Source organism: Miscanthus floridulus, chromosome 4 (genome assembly GCF_019320115.1).
Source record: "Miscanthus floridulus cultivar M001 chromosome 4, ASM1932011v1, whole genome shotgun sequence".
In the NCBI taxonomy this organism is placed as follows: Eukaryota; Viridiplantae; Streptophyta; class Magnoliopsida; order Poales; family Poaceae; genus Miscanthus; species Miscanthus floridulus.
Window position 1 is genome coordinate 32450178 of NC_089583.1, and position 18837 is coordinate 32469014.

The 18837-nt window shown below is 41.9% G+C and overlaps 1 protein-coding gene across 1 annotated transcript; it reads right to left on the bottom strand.

The window, feature by feature from the left end:
- Nucleotides 1-8871: 8871 nt before the first annotated feature.
- Nucleotides 8872-14594, bottom strand: LOC136549582 (serine/threonine protein phosphatase 2A 57 kDa regulatory subunit B' theta isoform-like). Its single transcript, XM_066540908.1, has 5 exons — nt 14319-14594; nt 14101-14171; nt 12438-13841; nt 9406-9785; nt 8872-9311 (listed from the first exon to the last, which is right to left on the bottom strand). Exons 3-4 carry the CDS (start codon nt 13605-13607, stop codon nt 9426-9428), a joined length of 1530 nt encoding a protein of 509 aa, XP_066397005.1. The 5' UTR covers nt 13608-13841; nt 14101-14171; nt 14319-14594; the 3' UTR covers nt 8872-9311; nt 9406-9425.
- Between the last annotated feature and the right edge of the window lie 4243 nt (nt 14595-18837).

Consider the following 18837-nt stretch of genomic DNA (forward strand, 5'->3'; position numbering starts at 1 on the left):
GTGGGACATCACGAAAACGTCTATTTGGCTGGCACACACCGCCAAACGGAGAATTTGGTGAGTACCATTACAAATTCGTGGTTGTTTACCGGTGGACGCTGTGTTGATTAAAATATTCATTTCTAGAAAGCACAGTGAATAGACGATTTTGCCCCTGCCGGCCTGACTCGCGTTCGTGGTCAGGTTGGACCAGGTATAAGCGACCTGGGTCGTCTCCCTCCTACCGTCTCTTCCCCATTCTCCTCTTCCTCATTCTCTCCCCGTGCTTCTTCCCCCTTTGCACAAACCCTAGATCCCTTAGCTTAGGGCTACTGGCATGGCATCGAGCTCGCATTCCACGCCGTTTGGAGCGCTGCACTCGGCCCCTTTGTTGCTCGAGCCATACAGAGACCTAGCAAGATTCTTGCCATTGGTACCTGGCTCCAAGTGTAGAACCATTCTTATCGGCCGCGTTTTGCATAACACCGGTAGCAAGGGAAAGAGGTTCTACACGTGTCCACTATTAGAGCATGTAAGTTTGTGATGGCTTGTTTTAATCTAGTGAAAGATGTGTTTTTTTTGTTAACTTGAATATGTGGTTTGCAGACCGACTATTCTTGTGGCACATACTATTTTGAAGAACACTATGTCGAGTACTTGGTTTCCAAAGGTGTTCTTCCTCATGCTTGCAGTTAGGTTAGATGTCGTGATGTCATGGCACTGAGACGATGAAGGATGGCAAGGACATGGTGAAGGCCTACCAAGGTGTTGATGCCTGCCAAGATCTGCTAGAGAGTGCAATCATTCATCTGAAAGATTCAGAGGCACTGCTAAAGACTATAGTTGATGGCCACAACAAACTAATGAACAAGGTCGACAAGATTGGAGAGCGGCTGCTTGTAGTTGCTGTTGCAAAGCTTTTTGTTTTAGTGTTAGTTATGTTGGTGTTGTTGGTTAAGTGACGAAAAACAACAGCCTAACATGTATCCAGCTATCTGTAGCTTCAATTTGTAAGACTTGATTTGTGAACCTATCCAGCTATCTGTAACATGATTTCAATTCCTTGATGCATCTTAAATTTGTCATAACAGAGTATCTGAGTTGCAACAGAATAGTCTAAGAATTAGGCATAACAGAGTTGATAACTTACATATCAGAGTAGCTGAGTTGTAACAGAATAGTCTGAGAATTAGGCATAACAGAGTTGCAACAGAGTAACTAAGTTGATAATTGAGATTACATAACCGCCATATGATGTTTGGCTATAACCTTACATATCATAGTTTATAGGCATAACAAAGTCTTCCTTACACATAGGTTCATTAAATAATAGGTCATCACAGGTCCATGATCAGCTTCTTCTTGCTCACCCTCTTGTTGGTTACCTCTTCAGAAACGGTCACTGTCTTGCTTATTTCCTCTTTCCCATCCTTCAGTTTCTTGGTGGTCTTGCTTGTCTTGGTGGTCTTCCTGGCCTTGGTGACCAACACCTTCTTCATCTTCTTTTTCTGCTGCAGGTCTGCTGTGGGGGAGGAAGTTTCAGCAGCAAACTCCAATGACCTCTTGCGGCTGATAGACATACAAACCATGACAAACACAATTAACAAAGGCAATGTTTTACAAGTCAAAGAAATGAAGTTTTGTTGGTTACCTTCTAGAACAGTCTGTTCGTTTGGCTGTGGCTTGTCGTAAACGATCGTAAATTTCCAGCCGGAACAGTATTTTTCTCTCACACAAACCAGCCAGCATTACTTCTTCACAAACCAGCAACGATACGAACCAGCCAACCAAATAGGCTGTTTGTTAGAGTTGGTGTTGCAACACTTATGTTTGTAGCACCTTCAATTTGTGACTGTTGGGTGTACACAGTTGTTGTAGCAGTGGTTTTCTTTGTCCTCACTCTCTTGGGCTTTGGTGCTGTTGGTGGGGTGCATCAGAGTCATACATAGTTTCATTGCAGGTTTTCATCATGTGACCAAACTGACCACACCTCTTGCATTGCATCTGTTTACCTTTCTTGCCTCCTTCTTCAGCACTTTTCATCCTTCTTGTCCTTGGACGCCCTGCAACTCTCTTCAACCGAGGAGGCCAAAGTTTGAAACCCATGTCAACTTGAGGCCACTGATTTCTATCTGTCATGGGATTTATCACATGCTCATATGCTTTCTTGAACTTAGCAGCCGAATAGTAGTCATCTATGTAGTCTTCCACACTTCTATTGCGCATAGAATGGATGAGACAAAGAGCATGAGTACATGGCAATCCAGTAATCTGCCACCTTTGACAACTGCATGTTCTGTTGTCAAGATCCACAGTATGCCTCCAAGTCTTCAGTTCCTTAGTAGTGCCTTGAATCTCAGCAGCGTTGTTGGGCCCCTTGTGTACCTCATCTTCTTAGCAGCTTTAACCCACTCAATATCCACAATGCTACCAGGATTTGTCCTCTCCACCTCAGCCTTGAATCTGAAAGCATCTTCAAAGCAGTCATCCCACTTGCCTTGAATCTGCACTAGAGCCATTGTCATTCCATCCCAAACAACATAGTATGAAATCTGGATGTTGTACTACTCCAAATCTTTCTTTAGTACAGCTGCTCCTATTGTTGGATCGTCCCCCAGGATGTCAATAACCCTGTCGCTCACCCAAGCATTGTGAGCCATGCAGTTGTGGTTCAGTTTGGCTAAGCTAGGACAAGTATGTTTGTCATACATCTTCTTTTGCCGTGTTCGCTTGGAGGAATTTGTGAGAGAGTGAACAGTGATTTTTAGTCGTGAACAGAAAATTCTGGCTGAAATTCATGTCATCCGAACGGCCCTTTATCTGCCACAAAAGGGCAACATCATACACAGGTTGAAAAAATGTGACACAATTGAAAGGAACAAAAAAATGAAATGAACAAACCTGCCAAGTCTTCCCATCTTGCAGTTGAGAAGCATGGATCCTCCACTTGCACTTCTTCTTCTTGCTCTTGGTTCCTTTGCAGTACCCTCTGTACCTTTTGGATTCACTATAAGGAGCTGCAATTTCAAACTCATTAAGCACAGCAAACTGCCTAATAGCCCTCTTAAAGGTGTCCCCATCCTCAAATATGACACCACATGCTATAGTGGGGTTCTCTAAGTTAGTTACAAGCTCAGAAACCACAGACTGATTGTTCTACCCATCATCATAACCAAGCAAAGGGGGAAGCAATGGGGGATCAACAGATGCACCTGCCTCATTATCCAAAGATAGACTCTGACTATATGCCACAGGAACCGTGTCATAAAAATTCACAAACAAAGGTAGCCTCCTTAGGTCCCAATAATTGTCAATAGCATTCATCATAGCTGCGTCAGAGGTTAGTTTGGTATAACATTCCGTGTACTTGTCAAAAAATGACAGATTGAACCCCTAATTCTTCCCAATAGACACTTTATCTGCTACATCCTCTGTTAAATCCTTCAGATTCAGAGTGTCCCTATCCCGTATTAGCTGAAAATCTGTTGCATCATGGTCCACGTTTCTACCGTCATCGCAAGCCTCATAGTAAGCTGTGACACGCACCACTATCCGTAATGCAAACCTAATGTTCATCCTAAAAAATGGACAAGAACAAGACAACATGAAAACCCTAACTTGTGTACCACTAATCGACCCCCATTTCATTGCAACGACCCAGCATTACCCAAATCAATAGAGGAGAAAAGTGCATACCCGTCAGGAACCCATGACAGATTCAATCCCTTCGACGGCGAATCTATGCTCGGGCAGAGCCACTTCGGTTTCGCCGGCGAAGCCATCTTCACGCATCCATGAAATGGTAGGGCGACACCGGCGGTGGGGGTGGCGGCGGGTGAGATCTCCTGCGGAGACGAGATGGCGGCAGCGGGGTGGCGACGGCGCTAAGGGAGAGTGCAGATAAGGTGCGGCTAGGGTTCCTTGCGTCTGGCGGAAGGTGGTCTGGTTCAACCAAACCAGGTCTGGCTTGACCAAGTACAGTTTAGAAAGTTTCTCTCTCCCGATCTCTGGAAATGAATATTTTAATCGACGCGGTGTCCACCGGCAAATAACCTTGAATTTGTAATGGTACTCAGCAAATTCTCTGTTTGGCGGTGTGTGCCAGCCAAATAGACATTTCCGTGATGTCCCACAGTAAAATTTGCCTAATCAAGGAGTGAATTCACCTTACGTTGTAGTCGTTGCGCTCTCGCCCGAGTCATTAGAACCTTGTAGACATTGTTGGCTTATTCAACACATGGTTGTGTACTATCATGGTGCATGTCCTCATCATAAGGGGCACGACAGAGATTTGTGTAGACCAGAGCATGCCATGGCCCCCTTAAGCTAGATAGTTTATTAAAGAAACACTTTTTCATGACCATACCATGAGGCATATTTTTCATTAAGAGGAAGTAGAGTTTGAAAATATACAAAAACTCGCGAGTAATCATAGGATTACCACACCAGTCTTAAAGACATACTCAGCAGCAAGAGAACGAAAAGGTACAAGCATGATGTCAGCTCGAGCCCCTCAGCGTGCACCCACTCGATCGGGCTCCAACTCGATCCGGGTACGGCTCTCCTGGCTGCTGCTTGCGTGTGGTGTGGGGGAGGGAAACAGAAAATAGACCAGGGCTGTTGCTAGCATGAAGGGCTGCTGCTTTTGTATTCACGGTGCAGGTTCGAACCTTAGGCCAACGGTGTGCGCGGGCCAAAAATCTTCTTTGTTAGACCAGCGGTGGTGTGTGGGCCAAACTCTGAAGAAAGGGATTCATGAAACCGGCTGTGGGGACCAAAATCAGAAGAAGGGAGATGGAGAAAAAAAAAAGAAAATCAAAGAAGAGGATGGTGTGGGATGTTCTCGGGCGAAATAAAGATGTTTGTGAATTGAACCCGAGCCAAATTAGTGAATAGGATATGATTTGACCTTTTATAGGATATATGATTCAAACTAGATGCAAACAAAATTTAAATTTGGTTCCAGCTCAATACATTACATTACTAAAAAAAATCAAAATATACATAAATCGTTTGATAGTTTTTTTAAAATTCTTTTAAACTAATAGGGCAAATGGATTCAAAGATTATGCCTAGATTTTTAATCATTAATGACCTACGAAATTCAAAAGATACTTCAAATGGGTGCGGTAATGTTTTTTTAATGCATGCGACCCACTCTTACCAATAGTCTATCTTTGCTGGCATGGTTGACATAAGGGCAGTTCCAATGGTGTATTGATGATAGTTTCTATTCTCATTAAATGACTTGCCACGTAGGTAAAATGCTGACATAGCAACGTAATTAATGAAGAAAGAGAGCAAAAATCCTAGAAATGATTTCCTCATAAAGAAATCAGGTCTTCTCTTAACCCAATGCACCAAAAAACCATGAAATCGCCATTGGGGATAAACCACCAGTTTCCAGGGGGCTCGTGCCACACTCCTATTGGAGAAAGAAGATAGAGTTGGGAGAGAGAAAGAAAAAATAATTATTACACAAAGACACCTTCACTATGGAAGATAGTTTCTATAGATGATTTCTTGTGCTATGAAAACCGCATCAATTTCTTCCATTGGGACTGCCCTAAGCATTCCTTTGTTGAAAAATAAGTAAACAGTTATGCCACAGGCATTGTCATAAAAACCTCATAAATAAAGACTCTGAAGTATGTTGTGATGATTTTGGGGTTGCCCTCCAGACAACAAAGCAATCTTGTCATAAAATGTATGTCATCTCTTGAAAAATATCATAAGCGGAGTTGATTTACAGGTTATACCATAGGTCCATAGCCCATATATTAACATTTTGCAATGTTTATATAAATAATTTATTTTAAAAACTCTCAGAAATGATAAAATGACCACATGTTCTATGTTTCATGCACTATATGCATCACATATCATATGTGTGCATTGTCTTTAGCATCCATAGAAAATTTGAGCTTTCTTTGATTGCTCTTAAATTTGATTTCAAATTAAAAATCTAATTTTAAGCATGCAATTTGTTATGAAACTTTGATTTCACTTGACCACGTATGTTGGAAAATTATATGACAAAATACTAATTTCTAGGCCAAAAATTTATATGATTTTTCTCAGTTTTTCAGAAACCATTTGAGCTAAACGATTAACCATCAAATATACCATTCCATAAATATTTTTATTTTATACTCTCTCTATTCCAAATTATAAGTCATGTTGACTTCTTTTTTTTTATACATCCACTTTGATATGTATCTACACATACGTTACATATAGATACATAGATGAGTGTACAAAAATATCAAATCGACTTATAATTTGAAAAAGATGGAGTAGTACTGGATCCCATAAAATGGGTGGTGCTTGAATTTTAGCATTTACTTAAAATAATTACAAGATTTTTAATGATCTTTTGGTACTTTGTTTTGGATTGGCAAGAAAAAACAACTTAACAGAGAACTTAGATATAGCAGTACAAGAAGAATTTTTCAAAACTATAAAAGAATTTGTTTTAAAAATATATAATCTATAATACCACCAGATCAAGCAAAATAGATCATTTTCCGTATCTACGTAAAAAGTTCTTTTTGTTTTGGATTATTCTTAATCGGCTTGAACCCTAAAATACTCATGCCAACCAACATGACATGACTCAATCACGTCATGTCATATGTAGAAACTAGAAAGTATTAAGCACTACGCCACTATGGATTTTCAGGGGCGGCTTCAAGGCCTTTGTAGCAACGGTTTGGTGAGCCGTCTCTATTAAATCATTGCAGCCACCCCTACAAATTCGATTGGGGCAGCTGTTGATTTGGAATATAGAGCGGTCCCTATAAATTATTTTCTAAAAATCACGATTCTGAATCAAAAAAATAGCAAAAAAAATTAAATTCGGGGAGGGCCCCACAGTCTGCCAATTCGTGCCATTTTTTGGCGTGAAAATCCCACACTCTTGCGATCGCTGGGAAAACTCCTACTCGTGCGTACCCTCCTATATCACTACACCTCAGACTCACTTATGTCTATATTAAATTTGGGTTCCCCACGTATTATCCTAAACTGAGTTTAAACTAATTGTTTGAGACTCTAAACGAATTCAAATGAAAATGTTGTCAACTACAAAGTTTCATAGCTTTTCGAGATCTACAACTTTCATTTTGGTAGAGTCTCCATCCGAGTTCGTTTACAAATTTTGAATTTCAAATTTGAGAAATTAAAATGTAGTTTTCCTTGACAAGATGAATTCAAATCAAAAAGTTGTCAACTATAATGTTTCATAACTTTTTGAGATCTACAACTTTCGTTTTTTCTGTTTGTCCATCCGATGTTGTTCAAAAAATTCAAATTTCAATTTTTAAAAATTCAAACGTAATTTTCCTTGACAAGATGATTTCAAATCAAAAAGTTGTCAACTACAAAGTTGTATAAATTTTTGGGATCTACAACTTTTATTTTGGTTATTTCTCCATCCGAGGTCGTTTGAAAAATCTAAATTTTAAATTTGAGAAATTTAAACATAGTTTTCCTTGACAAAATGAATTCAAATAAAAAAGTTGTCAACTACAAAGTTCCGTAACTTTCCGAGATGTACAACTTTTATTTTGGTCATTTGTTCATTCAACGTAGTGGTAGTAACATTGTTCACAAATTTCACATATCCCTGTTATAGTTCATAAATTTTACATATCCCTCTTATAGTTACATAAACTATAACAGGGATATGTGAGGGATATGTAAAATTTATGAACAATGTTACTACTACTTTGTCGGATGAAGGAATGACCAAAATAAAAGTTGTAAATCTTGATGATTTCTACAACTTTTATAATCATGACTTTTTCAGCTAAAATCATTTAATTTTCAAAATATTGTTTGAAGTTGTTATTTTTAGAAATTCAAATAGATAAAACACAGTTACATGAAAAGATAGACAAACTAATAACTGTAAGAAGACAATAATTTTATAGATCATGATTTTAGAAAAAATTTAGGAAAAATCATCAAATTTGAAGTTAGTACGAGGGAAAAAGACTAGTTACAAGTTCTAGCCAGAGATTAAAAAGAGAAATTAGAGTTTTTCGACAATTTCAAAATTGAATTTCATACACCATTTTAAAGCAGTAAATGATTTCAAATGTAAAAGTTATAAGCAACAAAGATTCATAACTTTTCGAGATCTACAACTTTTATTTTAGTCATTTCTCCATCCGAAGACGTTTGAAAAATTCAAATTTTAATGCTTAATTTTTAATATTCGACGTGAGCAGCTGGATATTGAGCAGTCCCTACAAATCGGGTCATTTGTAGGGCGGCTAATAACATCAGCAACCCCTATAAATGGATTTGTAAGGACGGCTTATTTGGCCATAATTTGTAGTCATCTTATTTGGCCACTATTTGTAGAGACGACTAAATATATAACCGTCCTGAAAAAAAGATGGCGTTGCTATAAATCATTTTTATAGCAAGTGAAGTCTAAAAAAAGAAACTAGAAAGTATTCAGGCCAACATAACAGTCACGCCAATCTGGACATGACTCAATCACAGCATACAGGGATAGGGTCCCTAGCGTATACACCCTCCGTCCTAAAAATGATGACATTTTAGCTATAAGATTCATAGCTAAAACGTCGTCTTTCTAAAATGAAGGGAGCATGTAGAAAAAAAAATGTTCGCATCGACACTAGCATAACCATAAATGTTCCATATACTCATCATCTGCCACGTCATAATTCTCAACCAAAAAAAAATCTGCCGCGTCATGGCTCAGTGTGATGAAAAGAATGGGTTGTCAACAGTAACGCAAATGGAAATAAATTAGAGTTATGGACGTTACGGCAAGACATGTAATTTGAACTAATTTTGTTTCCATTTGCATTACCATCGAAGGAACCAAACAGCACGTAATTTTTTTTCCCTGGGGATAAATAAAATAAAACAAATTCCCCACAAATGCGACCGTGCGTAGAGGAGTCACGTAGGATGAACTGCACTGCCGCCTCCGCGCTACAGCATTTTGAGGAATTCGACATGATTCGCTTGCATTCACAATCATGACAAACTGAATCAAAACTATATGCGAAAGAAAAACTTATAACTTTTATCATTTAAGCTGACTGCACGCCATCTCGACATTTTCTACTATAAGAAGGAAAAAAACATCCAATCTCCCAAACAACGGACTACAGCAGCAAAGTGAACCACCAGGATGCCAAAAGAAGCCATGGCATGGGATTTACAGAAATGATGCACAATTGGCTTCGCAGATCTCTTTCCTCAGTTTCGCACACCTGCCTTGGTGGCTTCATATACCCCCTTTTATCTACAACCCAATCCTGTACAATGTCTAACGACTCTGCAAGGACCTAGAAATACCAATGACACATGTATTACCAAAACTGCAGGAGACCAACAGATTACTGAATCAATCGAGCAAAAGACAATAATAAACTTGCTTACCACTCATGGAGTGCAGGTTCCTACAAGACTGAAGGTTGACGAAGCAAGGTTGGAGACACGAGGACAGCCTCACCACTTGTGACTTTTGCAGATGCAATCTCATCTAGACGTTTCCATGCCAATTCTTGCTTCAGTTTAAATTCCTTATCTCTGTCTTTGTCTTCCTCATATTTGCGCAAGCATTCAGTAAACAATTGAGGGTCGCGGTCAGAGAATAACTTTCGGACATTCAGACTGAGACTTTGCACGACTTGATTCCAGTGCCCATTTATATTTTTCTCCAATGCAGGGAAGATGATAGGCAGGATCACCTTACTGTTTTGCTTAACAAAATTCTCGAAGTGAGAATTGTTCCAGAAAAACAATACCCTCTCAGCAACCTAAATAAGCACATTACCATAGATTAATACACAAGCAATTACCAGAACAGAACAAAAAGACAATGGTAAAGGTAGTATTGGGTATCAAGATCAGGCCCCATTTTCCCTTTTAGGATTTGTTCGGTTGGCCCCTTCCCGGCCAGGTTTGTGGCCTGATCCACGGGGATGACCCCAGGCTAGATTCTACCCCGGCCCATGCAAAATCACTTGTTCGTTTAGCCCACTCGTGGGTACTACCCCGGCCTATTCCCCACGAAACCCTGTCACCCCGGCGTGGAAATCACCCCCCACGACAGAGCCGTGGAATTTCTCCTCAACGAGTCCGCGCTGTTGTGTCGCTGGGTCCTCGTGTGATCGTGACTGCGGAGTGCAGGGGATTAACCGAATAGGTTTTCTGGGTCATGGATTAAAACAACAAAGGGATTAAACCCCCAAGAGGATTGAGTGATATAGAAGGGATCCACTCAATCCTTCCATGGATAGGATCCTCTTAGGGATTTAAACCCTAACAACCAAACAAAGCCTTATTGTGCAAGTACACAAATGAAACTTTAGCAATCAGAACGTATAATATAGACAGCAATAGAGAAATAAATCAAGCATTCAAGCCTCCAAATGAATATATATTACCAAAACTGGAGGGATCAATCCATATACAAGTACACAGTTCAGTTAACAGCAGCCAATCAAATGGTTATACATGGTTTTCTAAAAAGTATTTCCAACCAATTGTTGTTCTCCCATCTCAGATAAAAATTTCAAATATCAAGCATTACCTCAGAAATTTTACAATTTGTGATCTAACAAAATTAAGTATATTTTCTGAAGCATGCCATTGTAGAGTCAAATATAAGTTCAAGGAAAAGACCCCAGAATGCTTAGCAAGGCAGTAATTATTTTTACTCCCTCCATGCCAAATAGAAGTCCACTAGGGCATCGACATTGTCAACAATATCTCCAATACAATACTTGTACTAATGCGACTCTTTCATTAGGTCAATGCCTATTTTACAATGATCATGCAGAGCATTTAAGGTTTTCATATACAGCATATAGTTAACACCAAGGAAATGAAAAACATTTATGAGCTAATATGCAGGTAGTGTTTAATCTCAGCACTTGCAGTAATTTATTCCTGAGTTCCAAAACATTTCTTTACATGGATACTTGCTTGATGGTGCATGCCCATGGTTGGCAACATGCTTCCTCTTGCTGTCAACACAACTCAAAGCCAATGTACAAAAATGAGGGGGAACCAAAACATTTTAGTTTTTGTTTTTTGTTTTTGGAAACCATCGCTACAATTCTCACCTTCATGGCTCAAACACTGCCCTTTAGGCCTTGTTTCGATGTTGTAGTATTCAGAAACTACAGTTTTAGAACCCATTGATGTGCAAAACCATGGTTTAGAAAAAAAGAAGTATTAGTGGAGTTTAAAAACTCCAAAAGGACTACAGTTTTAGCAATACCATGGTATTCATCAAAACCATAAAGTTTGTTGCATCCAAACACTTCATGTCACTCTAAAACCAAAGTATTTCATAAAACCATGGGATTTATCTAAAACTCCAAAAAAAAATTTGTATTCAAACAGGGCCTCAAACCTAAGGAAAAACAAGGTATATCTTTTTACAAAAGAAACGTTTAGGAATCCTGAGTCCTAACTATATGGACATCAATAAGTTTAATTACTATTGAAAAAAATATGGGAACCTATCAATTTTTTTTTTCTGCTTACAGTATTAACTCCAATGTGGGTAGGAATGTTTCAGAAGAAACCTCTAGCTGTTGAAAGTATTGTAGCTCTTCCTTAAATCGTCATTTCTTTAGATGGTCGATGGTTTGATTTTGCACTATCAAAGTAAAAGGCCATTCAAAGAGCAAATCTCTATAGACTAGACAGAATGGAAATATGTGCACACAATGAGCTATTTGCAACAACTATAACTGAAGCCCAAATTTTGACAAAGTTAAATAACTGTTAAAATAAAAAAAAATCAAGTACTCTGTTGTGCTGTTTTCACAATTAACTGATAATGAACAGTTAAGATAATAGGTGATAATAAAATTTTAGCACTGGACAAATTAATTTGAGTTCACAAAAAGAATACATTTAATGTCATGAGTATATGCTATTTTATTAAGTGCTAAAATAGTTATGGTGAACTAGGTTACACAGAAAAAAACCATGAAATAGTGATGCTCAGAAGCTAAATGAGGCCTGCCTTTTCTATCATCAGCAATTCAATATGACAATGACAGTAAATCAAAATACAAATTACGAAACAGAAATTATGTTTCTTCTGTTCAACTATTGCAATTAAGGCTATAGAAAATAAATACTAAACAAAGAGGGAGATTAAATTGATGATATGCACATTCAAGGCGAACACATTTGACAAAGATTTCTGACAAAGTAAACTGGAAATCAACAGAATAAACAAGTGAAATGATTTTTAAGTTAGTGGTGAAAGGAGGTAATATTATTATAACAACAGCATAGAACAACATTTAGCCAAGCAAAATTTGATAATTATCTCACAGGCACAACTAATCCAATGTTGACAACAGAAGAGTAGACCAACAAGTCAACAACTCAAGAAAAAGAGAAATAGATAACAAATAAAGTTGCTTAGAGGGAATAATTGTTACCTGGAAGTGAGAGCTGTTCAAGCAGCGAGCAATCTGGTGAGAAAGAGGAACCATACATTTTTGAAACTCGGCAGGCTGTGTTGCATCTAGTATCTCTTCCAACTCACCCAAGAACAGTACCTCCTTTGTGCTGTTGGTGACAGGCCAATATTTTATGAGGCCCCTAATAACAGTATCCGCAAGCTTGCAATCTTTCTCAACAAACTGTGTAATGCAGTAAGACAACTGTCGATGGTACACTGCAGTGCACCTTGGCTTGTGAAGTGGGATTAAGGTCCTTACAAGGAACAGTTTGTGCTCCTCCTTGAGTGGCAAAGCAAACCCGTTGATGACACTTCCAAAAATCTCCAAGAGCTCTGCAATTCCATTGTGCTTTTCTGTTTCATATATAAACTGGTAGAATATGTTATTGATAGCTTTCCGGATAAATGGCCGATACACCATGAACTTCCCATAGATACGGTGAAGTACCGTCTTAAGGCGATCCCTCTCCCTAGCATCCTCGGAGTCAAAGAGCTCAAGCAGCCTCAGAATAAAGGAATTGTCAATATATCTCTTAGCCAGTTTAGCATCATTTTCTGGAGACTGAACAAATGTCAAGAGCAACTCATACACATGGTACAAGTGTGGCCACGCAGGGTCCATCAACGGTTCATCCTCTTCTAGATCAAAAGCTTGAAGCACCTTCTTCTCCCTGGGTGGGGAAATTAGTGTCCTGAACAAGTTCACTGAGATCATTTTTGTGATTGCCTCCACAACAACCTCAGGGAACTTCACGGTAGCAGTCCTGACATACTCATCTATCTCCAACAACATAAGCATCTTTATTTCCTTCTCCTTTATGTTCTTTGCGGCATCCGTAAAGTCAAACAAAGTGCAGCACATGTTCAGCTTTTTGATGAGCAGACTCTGCTTCTCTGTATTGGGCACATCCTTAAAGCTCGGCAACGGTCGGAAGTTGGAAGAGAACAAAGCATCATTTATCCTTGAGTCTTGGAACCCGGTACGGTTCCCGCTCCCATAGGTGTGCCCAGTACCCGGCAGAATTGGCGGCTGGCCACTCAGGTCAGCGCCTCCAGACCCCGACAGCTGGTTGAACGTCCTCCCGCCAGCGAACTCCTTGTCTGCGGTTTTGGACGCCTTGCGCCGTCCAAATATCTGTTTCATCATACTACCCCACCCAGAACAGCTGACGCCACCCGAACCAGCACCGACAAGATTCAGATCCTCCGTGGAACAAGCGACAAAAGAAGCAAAGCGATCCTTGCTTCTTTTGCTGAAGCAGGAGCTACTACCACATACCAAACCCTAACCCCCTGACTTCTGGTCCATGGCATGCCCCCATCATCAACAAAGGAAAGCTTCAATTATGCAAGTTATCCTGACAAATGGAGACACTCCAACCTGTAATAGCAGCGGGGAATAGGGGGGTCAGCAAACAGGATGAACAGCTCAGGCAGGCCAACACTAAGCAGGAATTATAGCACTACTACTGCAGTCATATCGCAGGAGCAACCTAGAATGGTCATCGTCTACTACCCCTGTACCGTACACCCCCAAACGAATGTCAGGAACTGCTCGGAGTCGGAGCGCCCCCCCAGCTCCTCTAAAACCGGCGTGGCCTAGGTGGAATTGACGCGCGGGACGAAGACAGGAAGCCTACCTGAGGTGAAACCACGCGGCGCAGGTCCAGGAATCAGGATGGGGCGGGGCTACCGACAGCGACCTCTCCTTCTGGAGAAACAAAAAGCAGAGCAACGCAACGGTCAACACGGACTGCGGGCGCGGGCCAGTAAACGGCGGCGGCGCAGGAGAGGAACCAGAACCCCCATCCTCCCGCTCCGCCGCCAGAACGGAACTGGGAGGAGGAGGCGCACGTACCTAGTACACGGCGGCGGCGAGCTCGTCCTGCTGCGGCTGCGGGAAGTGGTGGGCGGGTGCGGGGCCCGTCGACGTAGGTAGGTAGCCTCGAGGAGCGACCCGAGTGCTGCGGGTGCGAGGTGGCGCCGGTGGGGACGGGTGGAGGTGGAGCGGAGAGGAGCGCGGCGGCAGGAGGGAGAGAACACGAGGAAGAGAGGGGGAGTTTCCTTGCTGGATCTCCTGGGCTCGGGGCTTCTACACTACGATTATTTATTATTTCTTTCTTTCTTTCCGTTGCAGCCCCCGCTCGCTGCTTTTCTCTCAACCCCTCTCTCTCTGGAAGACGGGCGTAGCAGAGCAGTTTTGGCAGGCCAGCGTGTCCTTTTCCGCTCTCTCCACGGTGTTTGTTTTTTCTTCTTCCTTTTTCTCTCTCTCTTCGGGGACACGGCTTGGTGTTTGTTGAGCCGTGTTTGCTGGCAGGCGTAAGCCCAAAGCGCGGACAAGGAGGGCGGGGCGTTCCGTTTCACCTTTGCTGCTGGTCGCATAGTGTGGGTGACGTGGCAGGCACACAAAAAAGCTCGCCTCTCACGGAGGAAGGGTTCACGCAGGCATTCTCCACTCGCTCACGCCATATTCGCATGTCACGGTGTTGCGGTCAAACCGTTGTTGATGACCAATGTAGTAGAAATTAGAAATGACCGAAAATTTAATTGTTCTAAATTCACGTGGAAGGCGATTGGAGCTGGAGAAGGCTAACATTGCGCAATCATATCACGCTATGTATACTCTGTCCCACACTTGGTTCCACCACTCCACGGTGACATGTTTCGCAAGCCACCGGGGCCTTTTTGCCCCACCGCCTCCACGTTGGTTTTTGGGTTCAGTTTACATCGGATGTGATAATTTTAATTGCTTTTGGAGTGTTACAATGACCATTTATGGCAACTAACAAAGCATTCTATTCATCATCTGGATTTTCTTTATCATGCTTCAAAGCATATGATCTACCAACATTGTCTTCTAGGTGATCACACGTTATCGGCCAGGTGATCGTACATTGCTCCAACCCTCCCTCCCATGCTCCTGCATGCCACCATTATATTTGTCCCATTGGAAATGGTTACATTCTTTTTTGTACATGGCAAATGTGTCATGTATATACCTAGTGTTCTACCACACCACCTACAATGCTCTACCACCCCCTCCATCTCACAATGTACCATATGCTCCACCTTGGCCGGACCCATCCGTGTTGTCCTCTGCGGATATGAGGTGTCATCGGTGCATCATATGTGACCTTACTTCTTTAGTAATCATTACCAATGCACCACACAACCGTTCTAAGCTGTATCTATCTATCTATCTCTATCTTTGCCCATCGCATGTTGTCACTTCATGCCATTTTGTGTCTCATTATGATAATTCTATATCTTCATAGACCTGACCACAAAATTAAACTTCCACCTATGGTTTATAGTTACAAAAAAACAAAATAAGGAGTGTAGAAAAAGGGAAATGGAGATCTAGAGCATTGATGTTTGAGTAGAAATAAATATTAAAATAAAATAGAACATTAGTTGAGTGGAATAACTTCTAGCTATAGAATACATGGGAGGGGTATTACCTAGATTTAAGACAGGATTGTGGAGATTTCTAGAGTATTCAATAGCCATAGAAATAAATATGTGCGAGAATACATGGGAGGGGTATTATCCATATCTAAGATAAAATTGTGTAGAATTGCTAGAGATACAGTAGTCAAAGACATAAATTACTAGTGAGATGGTATCCAAATCTAAGATAGGGTTTTGAAGAATTGCTAGAGTATTCAATATTCATAGAAATAAATGCATGGCAGGGATAGTATCAAATAAAAAATAAGAATCATGGAGAAGAGGTTAGGTAGTTAATATTTAAGAATTATATAAACAAATACATGCAACATGCATTTATTAGTGAAACAACTGCTACATATCTTAGGATTTGTATCAGAACTGTAAGGTATTGTGACGCCAGAGAGGGGGGTGAATTAGGCAACTTAAAATTCTACTTCTAACTAAGGCCCCCTATTTTCACCTAGTCAAAACTTATGCAAGAAAGTAATCTATCTAAATGTGCAACTACGATTTTGCTAGGTGTGTTGCTAGCTCTACCGCAAAAGAGTTATGCAACCTAGATTCCAATCCTATCAACTAGCCTATCAACTAAGCTAGAGAAATAAAGCACACAACCAAGGTAGCAAAATAATTGCAAAAGGTAAAGATGAGGTAGAGATGCAAACCACCGTCGACGACTCCGGTATTTTTACCGAGGTATCGAGAAACGCTCAAACTTCCCCCTAGTCCTCGTTGGAGCTCCTCACAAGGGCCAAGCTTCCGGTCAGGTAACTCCGTGGATAGCCCTAGGCCTTCCCCATGCGCAAGTGGGTCTCTAGTGTGCCTTCCGACAAGCCTCTCCCGGGCCGCTCCCCACCGTCTTCACTATCAAGCTTCTAGCCAAAACGCCGTGGGCCTTGTTCCCTTCGGTACACGGTGGTAGCCACACCACAAACACGGTTGGTGTGGTCTTGCAAGACTATAAGACCCGCCGAGTACAAGCACGGCTGCGCGCAAGCACCTTTGATCAAGAGGTATGCAAACCTCACTAGCAACTAGACCTAAACCTAGAGCAAGCGCATGAGAGCGTGATCTAACTAACCTAAGTACTTTGCAAAGCACCTACGCTAATCACCAAGTGGTCTTTAAGCTCTATGCATGTGGAGAGCACAAATGAGGTGTAGCAACACACTTCTATCTTTCCTCAGCTCCCACACACTTCAAATGGCCGGTTGGAATCATATATATAGGCCACAAATGAAGATATAGCCGTTGGGGCCAAGCTCCATGTTTCTACGTGGGCACCGGACATGGCGGTGCCAGGCACCGGACAGGACGGTGTCAGCCACGTCAGCTAGCCGTTGGTCACTAACAACCGATCGTTGTGGTACAGTTCACCGAGGAGGTGCACCGCCACCCTAAGGGTGGTGACTAGGGTGGTGCCTGAGTCTCCCTTTGTTGCTCTCTGGAATTTTAGGGTGGTGGCACCGCCACCCCCTGTCCAGTGCACCACCACCCTATGGCGGTGACCAGGGCGGTGCTGAAAGCTCTAGTTTGGTTTTGGTGAATTGATAAAACCCTAAGTGCTAACCTAGTTTATCAAGTGATCATGAGATAGGTAGCACATTCCAAGTGGTTGAGCAAATGAAGATCATGACATGATGATGGTGATGCCATGGTGATAATCAAGTGCTTGAACTTGAAAAGAAGAAAGAGAAAAACAAAAGGCTTAAGACAAAGGTATAAATGGTAGGAGCTATTTTATTTTGGTGATCAACACACTTAGAGAGTGATCACATTTAGGTTTGATAGCCGTACTATTAAGAGGGGTGAAACTCGTATCAAAATGCGATGATCAAAGTGCCATTAGATGCTCTAACTCATTGCATATGCATTTAGGATCTAGTGGAGTGCTAACACCCTTGAAAATGTTTGTGAAAATATGCTAACATATGTGCACAAGGTGATACACTTGGTGGTTGGCACATTTGAGCAAGGGTTAGGAACTTCACCGGCGGAGTGTCCGCCCGTAGAGTGCGAACAGTCCGATGGTGCCACCGGTGCCCTAGATAGAAAAGACGGAGGTCACTGTAAGTGACCAGACACTGGTCTCGGTTGGACCAGTGCGTTCGGTCAGTGGCAGCAGAGGGCGTGCAGCGTCGGTCTCTGACTGGATGCTGGGTCACTCAGTGACCGAACGCTGACAGGGTGCATCCGGTCCTGCTGACGTGGTAGTGGATAGAGGAGTCACCGAGTGACCAGACGCTGGGTGTGTCCGGTCAAGCATGACCGGACGCGTTCGGTTGTGAAAAGTCATCTCTAGATGCTTACTGTAAATGACCAGATGCTGGGGTTCAGCGTCCGGTCACTTTGAGCTGATGCGTCCGGTTGTCACTTGACCGTTGAGATCGGGCAATCAACATTTGAAGAGAGGGGACACATGGCACGCATCACGTGACCGGACACTGAGGTCCAACGTCCGGTCGATATGACCGGAGCGTCCAGTCACCCCGTGTTGTGCCCAGTGAAGGGGTACAACAGCTCTATTTCGTGGGGGCTTCTATTTAAGCCCCATGGCCGGCTCAAGCTCACTCTCTTGGCCATTTGCATTGACATAGCAACCTTGTGAGCTTAGCCAAAGCCCTCCCACTCATCTTCATCATTGATTCATCATCTTTGTGAGATTAGGAGAGAATCCAAGTGCATTGCTTGAGTGTTTGCATCTAGAGGCACTTGGTGTTCATGTTTCGCTGCGGGATTCGCTTGTTACTCTTGGTGGTTGCCGCCACCTAGATAGCTTGGAGCAGCAAGGATCATCGAGCGAAGGTTGGTGTTTGTCTCCGGCTCCGATCATGGTGATTGTGAGGGGTTCTTGACCTTTCCCCGGCGGAGAGCCAAAAGGTACTTTAGTGATTTGCTCGTGGCTTGTGTGATCCTCATCATGT

Bases quoted from the DNA above. Each gene is read 5' to 3' on its own strand.
- LOC136549582 (XM_066540908.1), bottom strand. From the start codon at position 13,607: ATGATGAAACAGATATTTGGACGGCGCAAGGCGTCCAAAACCGCAGAC. The intron at 9,786-12,437 runs GTAACAATTATT...GTGCTTATTTAG, and splicing joins TGAACAGCTCTCACTTCCAG to GTTGCTGAGAGGGTATTGTT.